Below are 16,630 nucleotides of genomic sequence, written 5' to 3'. Positions count from 1 at the left end.
TATGCATTCCCCAGCTACACCAAATATGATTGCCTGGTAGGTATCCCCTGACAACTCAAGCATAGTTCCAGTTAACAAATTTCATGTAACCATAGTAACAGTCTTTCTGTGTTGTGCGACCTTACCATTACTCCTACTGGTGAAGGCGAATTAACCATGAGTTAACCTGACAATAACAATTTTCTACTACACAAGAGAGCTCATATGCAGGAACAACTTCCATTTAAATACATTAACACCTCAGCAGAAGTAGTCAGCAGTTCTCGATATTACCTAACACAGGTATTGGCAAACTCTTATTTAGCTTCTAGCTTACACACACACATTATTATAACGCTATTCTTCAAAAAGTGACAATTTTCAGGTCATGCACACAGTTAATGTGTATTAGACATTCAAATTAGGCCTTTTCAGAATGTTCAATCAATCTTATTTGGGATTTCTCACTGCATTTTGTGCAGTTTATTTGACCTTAAACTGAGCTGCACATGAATGAACCAGCCAATTGGTTGCAAAGCTGGGGTACAGATCAAGCAGCAACCTCTGGGGCTGACAAATGAAGCCCATGCACAAGTGTTAAGAAAATTGCACTTCACCCTGCATCCTCCAGGGGCTGGCTTTGACAATTGTAGCCTCCCACAGAGACTCAAAATGCCTCTCTAGAAGGCTACGGGTGATGACATGGACACTCTGTCTATATAGGATCTTTGGTAAAGATGCATGCCCAAAAGGAAAATCCACCATTTTTAGTCAGGAGGGGACCCACATCTACATTTTAACATACTGAAAGCAGTCAAGACATGACCTTGAACAGGTTTTCGGTTCTAAAGTAGTTGAAGGAATAAAAGATGGAGGCAGTCAAGCAGCTCTGCAGATGCATCCTTCAGTTTTGACTCTACATGAGTAACTGTGTTTGCTTCCCTCACTGATTTGGGACATTTCTATAACATCTGAAAACAAAGCAAAGCTACTATATTAAGTTAACATTTTAGAAACATGATTATAAAGGTGATTTACCTTCACTTGCACCTTCTACCATGAATGCAGAGCTGCTCTGAAGAAACACAAATGTCTAAAATGTAATGCTATGACACATAATTCATTAGAATAATGTCAAGAAATTACCTAAACCCTGCAGATTGCAGTGATGGCTGTGTGACAGTTTGCTGTGTTTATAAGGTAAGCAGGTTAAGAGGGAACTGTGCACGTGTCACTGGATAAAATAAATATGCATATTTTCATACATTACGTATATAGGTGCGTACGCCTGCACTCATATGCGTAGAGAGACAGACAATAGCAACAGCTTCACACGTAAAGGATGAGATCAGCAGTCGATGTGTATCTGTTCAGATGCCATGGGAACTCTCTATCAGTCTTTCTCCTTACTCTCTTTTTCTTTATCACTCATTCTTTCCTCTTCTCCTGCTCTGCGTCTGCCTCACAGCTTCCTGTGTCACCCCCTCCCCCACCGCAATAAAAGGAGAGAGGCCTGTTCATTCATGCATTCAGCCAGTCAGCTGAGTGAGGAGAGGGGAAGGAGGGAGACAGAGATAAAAATGAGAGAGGAGAGGAGGAGAGGAGAGGAAGGCTTCCTCCCCGTGATGAATAGGTCACCTGTATTACATCACTGATAGGGGATAGAGCAGGGGGAAAAGAAAAAAGCAAAAGGTAGGACAAAAAAGACTAGACCCCTCCTTTCCTTCTTCCTCATCCTCTTCATCTGTCTCCTCCTCCTCCTCCCTCTCTCTCTCTCTCTCCCTCCCTCCCCTCCCCGTCCTGATGGTATGAGTCACAGACAGACTAGTTCCCTTGATGCACTGCGGAAACGTAATGTGACGTAGCCTCCACTTCTCCCTCCCTCGCCACATGCATCCCTCCATCTCTCCCATTCACTTTGGCTGTCGCTCCCTCCCATTCATCCATCCTCCCGTCATAGCACAGCAAGCCTCCATTCACAAAAAAAGCCCCGCAAGCTGAGAAAGACGGCAGGTGGATTTGCAACGGCAGGACGAACACAAACTGTCACAGCAGTGGAGTACAATAACACAGTACAGAACAGTATGGAAGCAGAGGGAAACTGGAAAAGACTTCTTATCAAATAAAGCATCTCTATCTCTAAATAAGCTACTGTCACAATTAGAGTTTAATGTTGTCCAAGATTTGCCGTTCCCATGGTTACAGCATGTGCTGTCAGATATAAGCAAGACTGCCAAGACCACCGATATGTTACAGTAATTAAAGTAGTAGGTGTTGAGATATCAGATTGTAGAGCAAAAACATCTAGAACATTGAACACAATAGAATGTTGTATGTACTTTCAAACAGGTGACATCACACTTTTTCCACCCTAACATCAACTGCAACACACTTATGCAGCGGCAGGTTATTAACCCACTGCGTTCCCAGACACGACACAGCACAGACGACACAATGAATTCGTGTTCCATGACATTCAGAAACGTCTGCGCTCGTCAGCAGTCTGCGGTGAAAGTGAGAAACGAGGCTCATTTTTCATATTATAGACTAAAATAGTGCCAACCAGCAAAACTAGAAGGATAAGATGTGATGACATTACATTACTGTATGAGGGGACATTAAACCATTTACAGTATGTGAAAGATGCTAAATCTGCATATGATACATTTATGGTAAATGGTGACATGGAAGACCATGGACAGCACATTCTGTTCTCAGATATTGGCCTTTGATATACAACAGTTTTTTTTTGTCATAATTGAATGAAGAATAATGTTACACCTTCTGTTTCTGTTAACAATATAGCAGAACTTCGAAAAGTCAAGGTAACAGCAGCATGAGAAACATCTTAATCACAATATTAAGGATCAAAACAAATACACTAGACACATGCACCCCACTAAAAAGAGGTCAGTGGACTTCTGACCATTATAAAAAGGGGAATTAACATAAGCTTCTATTTAACCACTATAGTAAATAGTAAGACAATAGTCAGGTCAGCATAAGCAATATATATGATGCTCCTCAATTGAAGCACAAGTGGCCGGGACTATGACTGTATAGCTTGATAAAACACAGCCTTTGAACCTAAAATGATCTTTCGACCGCTTGACTGTAGGTTATAATTGATGACATTAGTAAAGTCGTCAGAGACTAGAGTCAGATTTTATGAATGAACGAGTGACATTTAGGTTTACCCTGCCGGTTGGCAGAAGAGAGGAGAAGAGAAAATTTCAACGTACAGTATGATTCACCACAACAAAGTGTTAGGGAGGGGGTGGTGATGTCATTGGTGGTGGTGGGGAGTCATCTGTGAGTCAGAGAGGAGAAAGAGGAGGAGGAGGTGGAGATGGAGAAGGAGGATGAGGAGGAAGAGGATAAGGAAGAGAGGTGGGTAAAAATAAAGCACAAGGGGAGGTGGGGTACCTGCTGTGTGTGACCCATGGTAACAGGCAATGCTGGCCTGTGGATGACTCACCACAGCTTTACCAACCAACCTCTCTCTCTCTCTCACACGCACACACACTTAATTACACACAATACACAAATAGGGAAGCTCATGCCATCCGCTATGACATGCAACACATTATGCATGCACACATAGTCCGCTAAATGGCAACAAAAGTATTTACACCTACAATCAACGTAAGCACACCTCATGCACACGGATACACACACTTATACATGCGCACGTACACGAAACAGGGGAGGGGGGGGTTCAGGATGACTCACACTTCAATGATAACACCCCCACTCCCCCCCTGCCCCAATCACACACACATATACACACACACACACACAGAAGTAGAAGGACATATCATTTGGATGCTACCCACATCCTCCCCACATCCTGGGAACCTCCCATTTGAAACTCCAGCTGACAGCGGGAGACTCGGGCTGACTGCAGTTTGTCTAAGGTGATGGGAATTCTCCATCAACACGGGAAATGAGAAATAGTAACGTCATAATGTTAAAACTTTGCAGGCACATATCTGTGTACAATTGGAGGACGTGGTTGGATCTGCAGCTTACTATATGTTTTATACTGTTTTAGCAGTTCACAGATTAGAAATCCCATTATAACATATTTTTATGCCTGCTTCATTTTTTGAGCTCCATTTGAGGTAAACAATGCCCTCTGGAAATTTTATCAGCACTACATGCTAGTGTTTCTAATCAGTATTGAGTTTTTGGCAGTTTTTGTATCTAGACTCTATGTGACAACAACATTAATCTAATTGTAAATGCATCTTCTGTTACCTTTTTAATGGAACCATGACAGTAACAGTAAGCTAGTAGCCTTTAGCATTATGCTAACCACAGCTAATTATAGTTTCCTGTGGAAATATCCCCTTCCCGCTAGATAACTTAGCTTTAACCGGCCTTAAAAAACAAAGCCCACACTGGCCAGGTAACTTTATCAGATGTTAGAGTGTCTCACTTTTATCTGATATTATTATTTTGTTTCGCAGTAATAGCCACGCACTGTGCTAGCTAATTAGCTAGCTAGTTAGTTAAAATGGATTAGCTGGATTAGCTGGTTAGCGCGTCTACTTGTCAACCAACCAGTTTACCGCCACCTACTGTGACAAAATGCCAGTATAAAGTAACTGGCTGGGTAATTTACAAAATATTTTAACGTGTATTCCTAACATTATTACAATATCTTGTTATTAAATGTCACAGTTATTGTAAATAACTGTGTATTGCAACACCTCCAGTCCACAAAAACACACAGAAACATTTAAGCGCCGTCAGGCCAAAAGCTCTCCCCATTGCTTCAGATAACACATTGTAAATAAAAAGTGCATTTGGACAAAAGGTCTACCTAACAGAAGCCAGAAAAGCAAAGCATGTCTCTTTGGAAAGATGGCTTACTCCCACACTCTGTGTAAATCATGAAGACTCCTCTTATCTTTTGATAGCTAAAACATGCAAGCGGCGCAGGCACTTGGCTAGCACACATAATTCCCATCAATTACTCGGAGAAATACTTCCGTCTGTGTAAATCGAGGGCAGCTGACAAGACATGGACAGGTCTTGGCACAATGGAGTTATTTTATGAATGACATCTGGATCACGAGAACACCTGCACTGGGTGACCCTGCTGGAGCAGAGGAGGACTGACTCAAGTGGACTGAGGCAGAATTTGTAGAAGATGATAGGGAATTTTCGTTGTTTGTGTGCTTTGCAAGGATTTACAACCGAAACACAGTTCAACCATCCGCACCTGGCAAGGAGAAGTTTGTTTATCCAAGGTCATCTGGTGATGTGGTGATTCAGTGGACTGCTGCTGAACGTCTGGTGCACGACCTTTGCCCTTTTTTTGTCTTTTCTTTTTCTCTCCCTCCTACGGGCTATTTGTGCTGCATTAAATCTGAGAAATACTCAGTGTTCAGCACACCGCTATGGAACATCTGTAATTTCTGCACTACAGCTGTTTCTATTTTAACAAAATGCAGGCTGCAAAAGAAGAAATTAGCTGAGGAAATCCGATTTTCAAGAAGTACCAGCAGTGCAGCAACTCATATGTAAACAGAGGTGGATAAAAGTGTTCACGAGGAAGAGAAACATTTGGTCAAACTCTCAACTAACATGCTGTAAACATGTGTTGGATTCAAACCTTCTTGTCATCAGATCTCATTATTTACTATGGATCCCATAGCATGAGTTTTGCTACCTATTTAACCCCGTCCTGCTCTTGGGGAAACTTAATTAATTACATGCTACAAAATGATATTTTTTTTAGTAAATTGAAACTGACATTTTCCAGGAAGAGGAATCTAAATGAAGCCAATGTCAACTGAGCCCCAGCTAAGAGGCCAATATGGCGGCAGGGCTGAAACTAAAGAGATGATGTGACGCTGCGTGACACTGGAAGTTTCCAGTGAAACCAAAGACCCGTTTCAGTTAGTGCGACACGTCTTCCAGGTGGGGTGACCTTCCCTTCCTGTTCAACTGCAAAGAAAAACACTGCTGACATGTATAATTAGCCACCGCCAGTAAATCATCTCTCTCACACACACACACACACACACACGTCACATGTGTTAAATTTAGCACGGCAAAAAGTGCGCCTCATGTCAGAAACTGAACATGGTTGTATAAGCGTGGCTTCCTGTCTCTCCGGCCTCTCTCTTGTAAATTTTGAGGGCAGATTTCAGCACTGTGAAAGGGTTAAGAGTGAAGCTGAAGACAAACTGAAGAAAATCTTTTAATACCTTATTACACTCTGACTTGATTCCCCTTATTTAAAATAATGTTTGCGTGAAAAAGTCGGTTAAGACACGTCACATTTTTACTGGAAAATGTTTCAACGCCACAATGCATTTCTCTAAGTTTAATTCCAAGCCAGATACTTCAAATTCTTGCAATAAAAAGAATCATTCCACTTCCACAAGTATGAGGGAGTTACATGAGGGTGGGCTTTCCAAATAATATCTGGCGATACAATGGTGTGCCAGTAATTAAAATGGGCTTTGATATCCTTTATCTGACTTGTAAGTGTCCAATTAGATGCCGTGCATCCAGTGATGGACTCTCGGCTTGCTCTAGAATCTATGCTGCCTGACGTCCCTGCAGTTTCAATCTTACTGCTGAGATACGCACATAATTACAATGAGAGTATGGACATTCAAAATACACAAAAAAATGCTTTGAAGCGAAATCAGGTCCCTGAACCTCTAACAAGCTGTCTTCCATCTTCTTCCCTTTACAGCCTTCTACCAGATCTGCAGTGTGCAGTTTCACGAGGAATAAAAATGGATTGGTCAGACAGATTAAAAGCATGTTAACTTAGTACTTGTAATATAGTATCTCACACTGCACAGATCAACTCATAACCCGACTGACCCCTGCGCTCAGAACATCTGTTTCTACACAAATGGTCTCATCAGATTGAAGAGGTGTGAAAAAAATCCACAAACAAGACTGCCCCCTGGTGGCCAAACAAGAGAACAGTGCATGCTCCTGCTACCAACAGTTAAAATAGTAAATAAGGCATTAATTTATACATTACACAATTCATGACTGCAAATAGCACTTGACAGTTCACCACTAACAACTGAGGGGTTTTTACAGATTTCTCAGCATTCGCTGTTTTACACCAAGAGGGGGACGTTGTTTTGTCCAAATCATGTCAACCGGAGGGAAAAGACGTTTTTTCCTCCCCCTTTCTGAACGACCAGATAGTATGTTTCACTGAAAAAAAGAAGAAAATAATGCAGGAGACTGCTGGCTTGTGGGCTTAGTAGATGAAGAGGACTCGGGTCCGGGGAAGGGTGGAGAAGGTGTCGGCCATTTTGCGGATTCTGGCATAGTTGATAAATCCTCGGAGGAAGAGCAAGAAGCCTGAGGAGGAGGGGAAAAAAAGGCGTGACTGTGAGGCTGAAGAGGTCTCCAAGTGAGTCATAAAGTTAATTAAATAGCAATCCTACAACTCCGTGTTAAAGAGCTACAAATACAATGAGAGCCATGGTTTTCAATATAAACAGTCATGAAGATAGAACACAGGACTGGCTGATTTAAATTTAGTAAGTGACACCTCAGCACTGATGTGACTAAACTCCAGCAAGCTGAAATGCGTCACGTTTGGGACAAAGCCGCGTGATTCATTTAAATTCAGAGGCTTGCTACTTACCCAACACCAGGAACACCCACCACAGCCAGTACTGTCCATCAAAGTAACCAGGGAAGTATGTGGAGAACTAGAAACCCAACAGAATGACAGAAATGACTGGTTAGAATAAATATGGCCTGCACTGGTTTCACTCAAATAAGCCCAGCATTTTAAAAGTGAATGAAGAAAGCGGCACACACAGTTCTCAAGAGAGATCTTTGGAGACGGTTCAGTGCCAACAAGTAACCACTACAGAGGCAGTATTAAAATACCACGGCAGTGTTTGGGGCTTTTTGATTTGTTTATGCGTACATAAAACCACACTTTTTTATGTGTTTGTATGTGCGCTCTCTAATGTCTGTGTTTGTGTCTTTGTACCCTGACTATGAGTATCCATTTGATGAGGGAGAGGCCAAACCCTGAGATGGCCCCATAGCGCCCGGCTGCGGAGGTGGTCAGGCAGAAGGACAGGAAGAAGCCGATCCAGTTGAACAGGAATGCCACTGGACAGAGACAGGTGGAGAAAAAGAGAGTAAATATAAAGTCATACAAAGTCATTAGAATAATGAATAATAATATTTTTTTACAGATAAAGTGCTGATTTTAACATTGCCATGTTTCCAGTTTTTTAGCCAGTGGCTTACAACAACTGTGCAGTGGTGCCAGGTTTGGCTCTCTGGGAGCAAGCTAAAAGGCTACCCCATCCTGGAGCCAGTACAAAACTAGTTCTAGTGTCAGAGGAGAATAACAAGGGCTGCATGAAGCTCAAGACGGTGGAGCTGAGGTCTGTTCTTGGAGCAAGAGACTAACCAGAAAAGAAACTGAATGCCTGAATAGTAACCTCTGGCAGGCAGGGAAACATGGGTCAGGACAGCCAGGGGGTAGCTGGCAAGTGAATTTCACAATTCACTTTACTTACTAGGACCTTTTAATGATACTAACCAAACAATTAGTCAGAAAAGCAGATACATTTGCACAGTTAATATTGCCTACCCCGAAGAAAAATGAAAAAAAACATGTCTCGACTATGAAAAGACAAAAAGGTGAGAAGACTGTGTGACTAACTGAAGAAAGTGAGCATGAAGATGCCATCATTTCCTATCCTCAGCTGGTCAGCATCTTCAAAGTCATCTCTGGTAATGAAGTCTTCATCCTATGTTAGAAAAAGAGAGAGAAGCAGGAAAAACAGTTTAATTAACAGAAACAATTTAATTACAGCAAACTATAAACAACAGAAGAGATGTATATTACCTATGTGAAAAGCATTTCATATTCAACCAATCAGATAGTTTAGACTACCAGGTTGAAGCAACTCAAATCAGATTTCTTTTCAGGTGTAAGATTCAAATCAGATTTTTTTAGGTCTGTATTGACACACAAATACGATCATTAATCCTGATTTATTAATCAGACTTGAGTCACTTTAGGATCTGATTTGTGCCCGTGCAAAATAAATGTGCAAAACAGGAAAAGAAAAAAAATCTGAATTGAACAATGTGGCTTGTGATAGGGACTGAGATCCTAGGCTAGCAAATGCTATTGAAAACCAAGCTTTGCTAAAAACAGGGAATAAATATATCATACAAAAAAACCCACAGACAGATGGAAACATCACAATACAGCAAGTCCAGCAAGTCTGGCACCTTTCAGATTCAAAGTTCAGCAGAACCAAAACATCTAGTATAATTTTCAACTAGCTAGCACTCCAAATACACAAACACACAGAGGGGTTGGATACTGAACACATACACACACTGTGGGTATTTTTGTGTCTTCACAAACCAGACTAGAACCAGGTACACTTCCTCACATCATACACACTCCACCATGTTACCTCCAATGAACTGCGAATTACATCATCAAACGTCTCCAGGCGTTCCCTGTGCTGTGGCTGCTGCAGAGCGCAAGGCAATGTGTGGCAGAGAAACACAACACGAGCAATCAGAGTGGCCCCACATGCAGTAAGGAGCAATGCATCACAGTGGCCACTAGAGGTCTGACATGAGCTGTCACATTTCAGTAGGCTAGATTTTTTTTAACAGGTAGGATTCAAGTTTGGCTGCAGACTTTGTGAGGGAGCGGTGACGTTTTGATGAGTGACTTGGCAAAATATTATTACTGGCATTAAAGCTGCATGCTGTGAGATATGAGGTATATTTTATATCTGCAAATACAACTAAAAGGCTCCCATGTATGCATGAAAGTGATGCAAGAACACATTTAGTTTTCTGTAAATACCAATATGTTGAATTCAAATACACATCAAGATAGATGCAGCCATGCGAAACTAAAGTTTACTGATTATATAACTGATTCCATAGTAGCCTGCCTAACCTTACAATGGTAATCCATACTTATATCCATATCACCAAGGACACTGATGTGAGGCTGAGAAACTGTTAAAAGAGCTAAACAACACAGAAGCACCACTGGAAACATTAGCTTACATGGCTGGGTTAAGCTTCCTCACATTTAAATACCTGTCCAAAATTATGCAGCTATAATCCTTGTGATTATAGCCTCTAGTTTACATATGCAGCAGCTATATTTACTTGTAGAGAAACAAACCCTGGTAACAAGACATTGAAGATCCAGCCCACGTAAACACTGCCTAAAAAAACACTGTGGTTGTTATACAAAGTGTCACTGAATACCCTTTAACATGAGTAATAGTAACTGTTCTTCTTAATTGATATAAATCAGCTAATGTTGAAAAATGTATTCGAGGCAGACAGCTGTGTATACAAGAATAGTAAGGTCACACAGACACTATCTGATATTTCCACTGCAGGCTGGTGAAAACTTCCTGCCTTGCAGACACTGCAACAGAAGGCAAAAAAAGTGAGACACTCACTCTTCCTGTTACCAGGGGAACAGCAGTCTCAGCCTTGGTTCGTTCTGCTTCATCATAGGAAGGAAGCGTAGTCGCTACGTTGTATGATGGAGGTTTAGGGAAAGCCCCATCTTCTTTGTAGTCAAAGTAGGCTGAAGAAGACAGAATGCATTGGTTTTTTTTTTTCGACAAACAAGAACAACACATTCATTTTTAACAACAAAAAAAGCATTCGAGTAATAAAATACATTATAAAATGCACCAGGTATTTAACCTACATACTCCAGTTTATTCAATCTATCAGGGAAACAAAATGTACACCGCAGGTTATTTTATTTTAATAATCTTAAATGTCCCTGTACAAACCAACACAGACATTGGTCCCCAGTGAACCCTTTTTTGTTTTCCTACAGATGACCTCAGCACCAAAGAAACATCTGAATGAGTCACTATTTTACCAGAATTGTCTGCTGCGATGCTGCTGTATGGTGGTGGAGCCTCGGGTGCTACCTGTGGGCTTTCTTCCGGGTCCTCCTCATTGGGCAGCTGTGGGAGTGATGCAAACCGAAAGCTTGTGATGCATCGCTCATGTCACAATATTATCACAACCTTCTAGCCTACTTAAATACATTAAAGATAAGGTTTTTCTTGGCACTACATGGGCACTAACCCTCCCAGTGTCTCTTATTATCACCAGGAAACCACAAGCAGACACTATTTTGTCTGTCCTAGATGTATGAATTTAATCTAAATCAAGCACATCTGATTAGTTAGTAAGACTGTCAGTTTCCAGGAATGGTGGCAGTGAACGCAACATTACAGGCCTTCAGTCTCTCCATTCTCCCTCTCTCCCTCTCTCTCCGGTGTCAGTTACACTTTATTGTAACAGGTCACAATTATTTTTTTCCAGGAAAGGTCATGGTATCTATCTGCAATAATAAACTATCACATAACAGAGAAACTGATACGATATTATCACGCAACAGATCCTCAACTATTAACACTATAAGTGTGTGTGCTGTTGTTCCTTTAACAGACATGGCTGTTTTTATTTATGTTATTATAATTCTTAAAACAGTGAAAGGCACATTACAGGAAAAAAAAATGTTTTACCACTAGTCTCTAATGTGTCTGCACTTGAGCAGACTTTTAATAAGGACTGTCTGCCCCAGTAACACTCTGCTAAGCAGGTTAGTTGGGGGGTGGATTAGCTGGCTGCCAGCTAGAGGACCAGTGAACACACCCTCTGCTACGGTTCACGTGCTACACAAACTTCCAACATTAGCATACACAAAGGGGGTCGAAAAAAAAGGGCGTTACAAATTAAAGGTCCTCCGTTAGACATCTCATAGTTAGCTATGCTAACTAGTTAGCATAGAGTTAACAGGCAAGCTTGCATACATCAGCAAAAAAAACATTTACAGTCTGCTAAAGCTAAAAAGCTAACGAGGAACTGAGTGTGTTGTTAGCTAGTTAGCCGCCTTTCTTCCAGAAGAAAATAAGACTCGTTACAACAACCAAATGACGTCTGTGATACAAATTTGTCGTTGACAGAAAAACCGTTTTGTTAAATAAGGTGACACAAACGACACACCTAGGCGACCTTAGTGAACCACCTCACCTTACACTGTTCACAAATTCACATCTGACGTTAGTTAATGTTCCGTCTTTAACGCGTTAGCATTCAGAGTTTCGCCTTACCTGCTGATATCTGGCGCTTGATTCAGCCATTCTGGCTTGAACGGCTAGTAATCAATAACCGAATAAAAAGTGCGCTGCCAAGACACAAAACGAAAGGGAAAAAATTATATAACAGTACAAACAGTAAACTCAAACGTCGCCGCAATGGAAACAGCTTCTCTCTCGGCCGTCCACCGCTGTCGCTTCTGTCAAGTCACACCAAATAAATCACAAGACTGCCTGTAGGGTTTTCAAACTAAAGTCCATACTTATGGCGAATGGGCAACGTGATGTAAAATAAATGTGTTACTTGTAGTAAAGACATTAGTTTTAATCTTTTTAATCATCTATTCTTTTATCATTAGGACAAAGTCTTTGTAATTGGAAGATGTTGTTTAAAAAAAGTTTTAATTTGAAATCTCAGTCATCCTGTTTCTGCCGGATTCTCGCTAATCTGACCAGCTCAGTTTCTCAAACTATTGACGTCATTGCCCACAACAAACGCTCTACCGCCCCCTGTTGAAACAAGATGAAACAACATGTATCACTCAAAGACAATGTTTTATCTCATTCATGTCATGTTATATGATGCTGGAAAAATACTATTAATGAGACTGAACTTAATTCACTCACTCACTCATATAAAGTTAAAAATAAATATACAAATAAAATAATAAATAAATTAAAATGAATAAAATGTAAAATAATACTGCTCTATAAACTAATTGAGATCAGGCCTATCTGTCTATCTGTCTCCATAATGAAAGACAATACTCATAACAAACATGCAAACAAACTAAAAAACAAAGGCAACTGGGTCTTGTAAGGTTTTATTGTATCTTTATCGATAATAAAAAGACAACAACAATACCTGCAACACTTTTTATGCAAGCTCGTGTGTTCAGATCTCAGATTGATTTTCTCGTCTTTCTTAACTCTCCTCTTTCTTAGTTTTCTGGTACTTAAGGAGCACAGGGTAGGTGGTACCTATGTGCTTTTGGTTATAGTGGTGGCAAACAATCTCCACGTCATAAAAACTGAACTGGACTTTGACACGCTCGTTAGGTGAGTTGAGGAAACAGAGAGTGTAGAGGGCAAACTCAAACTCGGGACTGACGCCGATGAAGATGCTTCCCTTGGGCTTTATCCCAGCCTTCCAGCTGAACTGTAGCGCCAAGATGTGTTTGTTCTCATCAGGCTGCAATGAGAGGTGAAAAAAATGTGGTGAGGGAGGAAGAAAAATCTTTTTTTTCATTTGACACAAACCCTGAAGAGAAGAGACAGGAGCACGAATTAGGAGACAACAAAGAATTAAACACAACAATTAAACAGTTAACGATTACATAAGTAGTTCAGCTTGTGGCCCAGTCTCTTGCATAATACACTCAGGCTAGAAAATTCAAAGCAAAAGTGTGAGAGCAGGATGTCAGGTTTTACATTAGTGTGTAAGAAATGTGACAAGGGCAAGACCCGCAAACAGCCAGAAACAGGAAGGGGTGAGAGAAGATAGAAAAAAAGGTAGATGAACAAACCACCAGTGGAGAGCAGCCAACTTCTATCTATGCAATAACTTATAAATAAGTGCTTGAGAACGATTTTTCACTTGTTGCATGCTGTGTGTGACCCTCCTGACAGCCACATCAGCATTACCTGGGGCGAGTTTGCACTGACAGTGTAGCCTTTGTAGTCAATGTGTCCCAGCTTCTCTTGTAAATACAGCTGGATCCAGTTGTGAAACCCGATGACGGTTCTTCCTCCTCTCGTCTCTCCAACAAACACGTGTTCAAACCCTGAAGAGTCAGGCCTGGAGGGAAAAGGGAGACAGAACAGCAACACAGCTCTAGTTTTTGTTTTAACCTGTGGGGCATAGGGTTAACTTAGTGAGCTTTCTTCAGTATGGATAAGTTCTGATCCTGACTGTCACATCACAGCGTCACATTCCACCCACTTGCTGGATCCTCTTCTTGCATAAAGTTCAAACCAGATCCTGTACAGCTGCTCCTTGAATTGCGTTGTATCCTCCGGAGAAAGGTGCTTCTCTACCAGGTATTTATGAGCTAGCTGAAAGTAGATCAATCAATAATAATGATAATGATAACTTTGTTCATAGTGTTGTAAAATAGGCAAATTCAGATGAAACCATTCATCTATTTGATACAAACTAAACATCAATACACTTCAAATACATAGATGGATGCAGACGTTCATGGTGCCCAGAGGTTAAACCCTGGTGATGTGCTGATTAGTTTTATTGTGATAAACACATAGGAGAACCTCACTGCGTTGACATGAGCATTAAACTGATAGGAAATTAGCATGTTTAATTATATGACATGTTTCTTTCAGGTACCTTCATGGTGGGAGTCTGAATGATGGAGTCCAGAAACTTGTGGTTCTCCGCCACCTCCTCAGGCGTTACGATCTCCGGCTCACCAGTGTCACTCTCATAGTTATCCAGCAGAGAGATAAAGGCTGCAGAAACAAACAGGAGGATTTTAAGCTTAGATGTAATGTGTGTGGCATTTGTGTATTTATAATTGTGTGTACTGCAAAAGAGAGACAAAGGGATAACAAATATATATATCTCTCTATATATATAGAGATATATATATAGCAGCAGCAGCTTTTTTTAAATGGGACGCTGTCCTATGAATGAACTCTTTCTATTACGTAAGTGAGCTCCAGACACAGCTCTGTGCTTTCTTTTTTACATGCAATTAAATCTTTGGAAAACACCGCTGTAAGGAAGAGTGGTTTTTTAGCAGTTTATTTAGACTAACTGGAGACAAGCATCTTTCTGCATCCAGCAGCACACTGAACTCTGCGTGCTCTGTGGTTACGCAACACGTTCGTCATAAGGAGATTATGAGTAGATGGAGGAGCTTTACTCTGAAGGGAGATGACAAGGAGGATAGCCTCGAACAGGCAAACAGTGCTGTGGAATGCGTGAAGGGATCATTTCAATTCAAACATCACCGACGGGGGAGTTGTGTAAGAGGCGGCCACAGACTGGGAGCTGCAAGTGAAAACCACTGAGTGCTGTACTCATTCAAATGATGAGGATTTCATAGCGTCGGTCATCCTTACTTAAAAAAGTCTCCTTTTTGAAAATGTTCTCATCAACAAATGTAAACAGAGGAGATCCTGCTCCATCGTTGTTGTCTTCGATGCCCATACTATTTCCAGCTTTGCCCTGTAACACAAAGGGAAACACGCAAATGTGAAAATTCCTCTTTACTGCTTTGATGTTCTCCAGGAAGCTCCACCTAGTTGTTACAGGTGTTACCTGCAGGGAGATCCTGTAGTCCTTCCCAGGCTTGAGTCTGTTAACGTCATTGTCCCATAGCTCCTGCACCATGGCTGACAGCTCTCTGTCACTCTCAATCATGATGCGACTGCTTGGTTGTGCTCTTGGTCCCGTAGACGATGATGTTGCTGTGGAGGATACACAGTCTCTGATACAGGAACTATATGTTTCTGAGGAAGAAACAAAAAACAGTTAAATCACCTACTAAAAAAATACAATAAATATGTATTTACAAAGGATGCAAAGAGACTGTGGACCCAAACATAACAGCCTTCACAGGCAGGCAGAGCTTATCCATACAATACTGCATTCAACAAAAACATGGCCGACAGCAGATCGCAAAGAAAGAACAAAGAACTTCAACATCACCGTCTGAACTCTACAGGCCGCATCCCATCAGCCACCACATCCAAAACCAACTGACCTTTTGAGTCCTTCCCGTTTTTTATTTTGTTTTTGTTTTTTTTAGCGTCCAACAAGGAGAAATGATTCAGAGGGTCAGTGAAGTCTGTCAGTGCTGCTCAGGTGCTGCTGGTGCTGGTGTCCTGTGTTTGTGAGAGCAGGTGTCTTCATGGGCATAGTAACAGTCCAGCCAGTCTGTCACTCAGTCAATGACAGGCAGGGGCTGGTGCTGGGGGTGGGGTGGGGAGGGGTGGGGTGGTAGGTGGTGGGGGGTGCCAGAATACAGAGCACGAGGCAGGGGATGGGACAGGACAGGACAGGAGAGAGGGGCCATTTTAAAGGGTTATCCCCCGTCAGCAACTCTGGCCAAAGGGATTACACCATGTTGTCGTCTCTTTTCAATCTCAGGCTAAAACGTGGGCTCTTTGTTTCTTTGGTATTTCATTGTTTCTCTGTCTGTCACAGCATAACCTCTGGATTACAGGGTGAGTCATATCTCAGGTGACAAGATTCTGTTAAGTGATTTGCTTTAAATTAAACTGAAAATATCAATATTTATTCAACATTGTGTTAGGTCTTAAGACAATGGACAAAGTCCAAATTCAAAGTTTCCCACGTTGAAATCAAATCTGAGCTATTTCTGACTTTTCATATGACATTTATTGTAACTTTGGGATTTTGTTTGGCCACAAATAACATTTTATTGGCTCACAGCTAGCTGAGATATGCTAAACAGTTTCCTCCTCGCAGCCTTTTTAAACACGACCTAGCTTCTTCTAATTATTCTTTAATAAAGCTACCGCCGGAGACC

General features: G+C 41.3%; 2 protein-coding genes across 2 annotated transcripts; both read right to left on the bottom strand.

The window, feature by feature from the left end:
* Positions 1–6,258: 6,258 nt before the first annotated feature.
* On the bottom strand, positions 6,259–12,323 carry LOC114446607 (NEDD4 family-interacting protein 1-like). Its single transcript, XM_028422268.1, has 7 exons — positions 12,132–12,323; positions 10,889–10,976; positions 10,452–10,582; positions 8,663–8,750; positions 7,976–8,100; positions 7,619–7,685; positions 6,259–7,329 (listed from the first exon to the last, which is right to left on the bottom strand). Exons 1-7 carry the CDS (start codon positions 12,159–12,161, stop codon positions 7,226–7,228), a joined length of 633 nt encoding a protein of 210 aa, XP_028278069.1. The 5' UTR covers positions 12,162–12,323; the 3' UTR covers positions 6,259–7,225.
* Positions 12,324–13,041: 718 nt separating this feature from the next.
* On the bottom strand, positions 13,042–15,516 carry endou2 (endonuclease, polyU-specific 2). Its single transcript, XM_028422117.1, has 6 exons — positions 15,397–15,516; positions 15,198–15,303; positions 14,461–14,582; positions 14,059–14,171; positions 13,761–13,914; positions 13,042–13,308 (listed from the first exon to the last, which is right to left on the bottom strand). Exons 1-6 carry the CDS (start codon positions 15,496–15,498, stop codon positions 13,042–13,044), a joined length of 864 nt encoding a protein of 287 aa, XP_028277918.1. The 5' UTR covers positions 15,499–15,516.
* Between the last annotated feature and the right edge of the window lie 1,114 nt (positions 15,517–16,630).

This window comes from Parambassis ranga, chromosome 14 (assembly GCF_900634625.1).
Source record: "Parambassis ranga chromosome 14, fParRan2.1, whole genome shotgun sequence".
NCBI classification, from domain to species: domain Eukaryota; kingdom Metazoa; phylum Chordata; class Actinopteri; family Ambassidae; genus Parambassis; species Parambassis ranga.
This window is presented reverse-complemented; position numbering and strand designations above follow the sequence as displayed.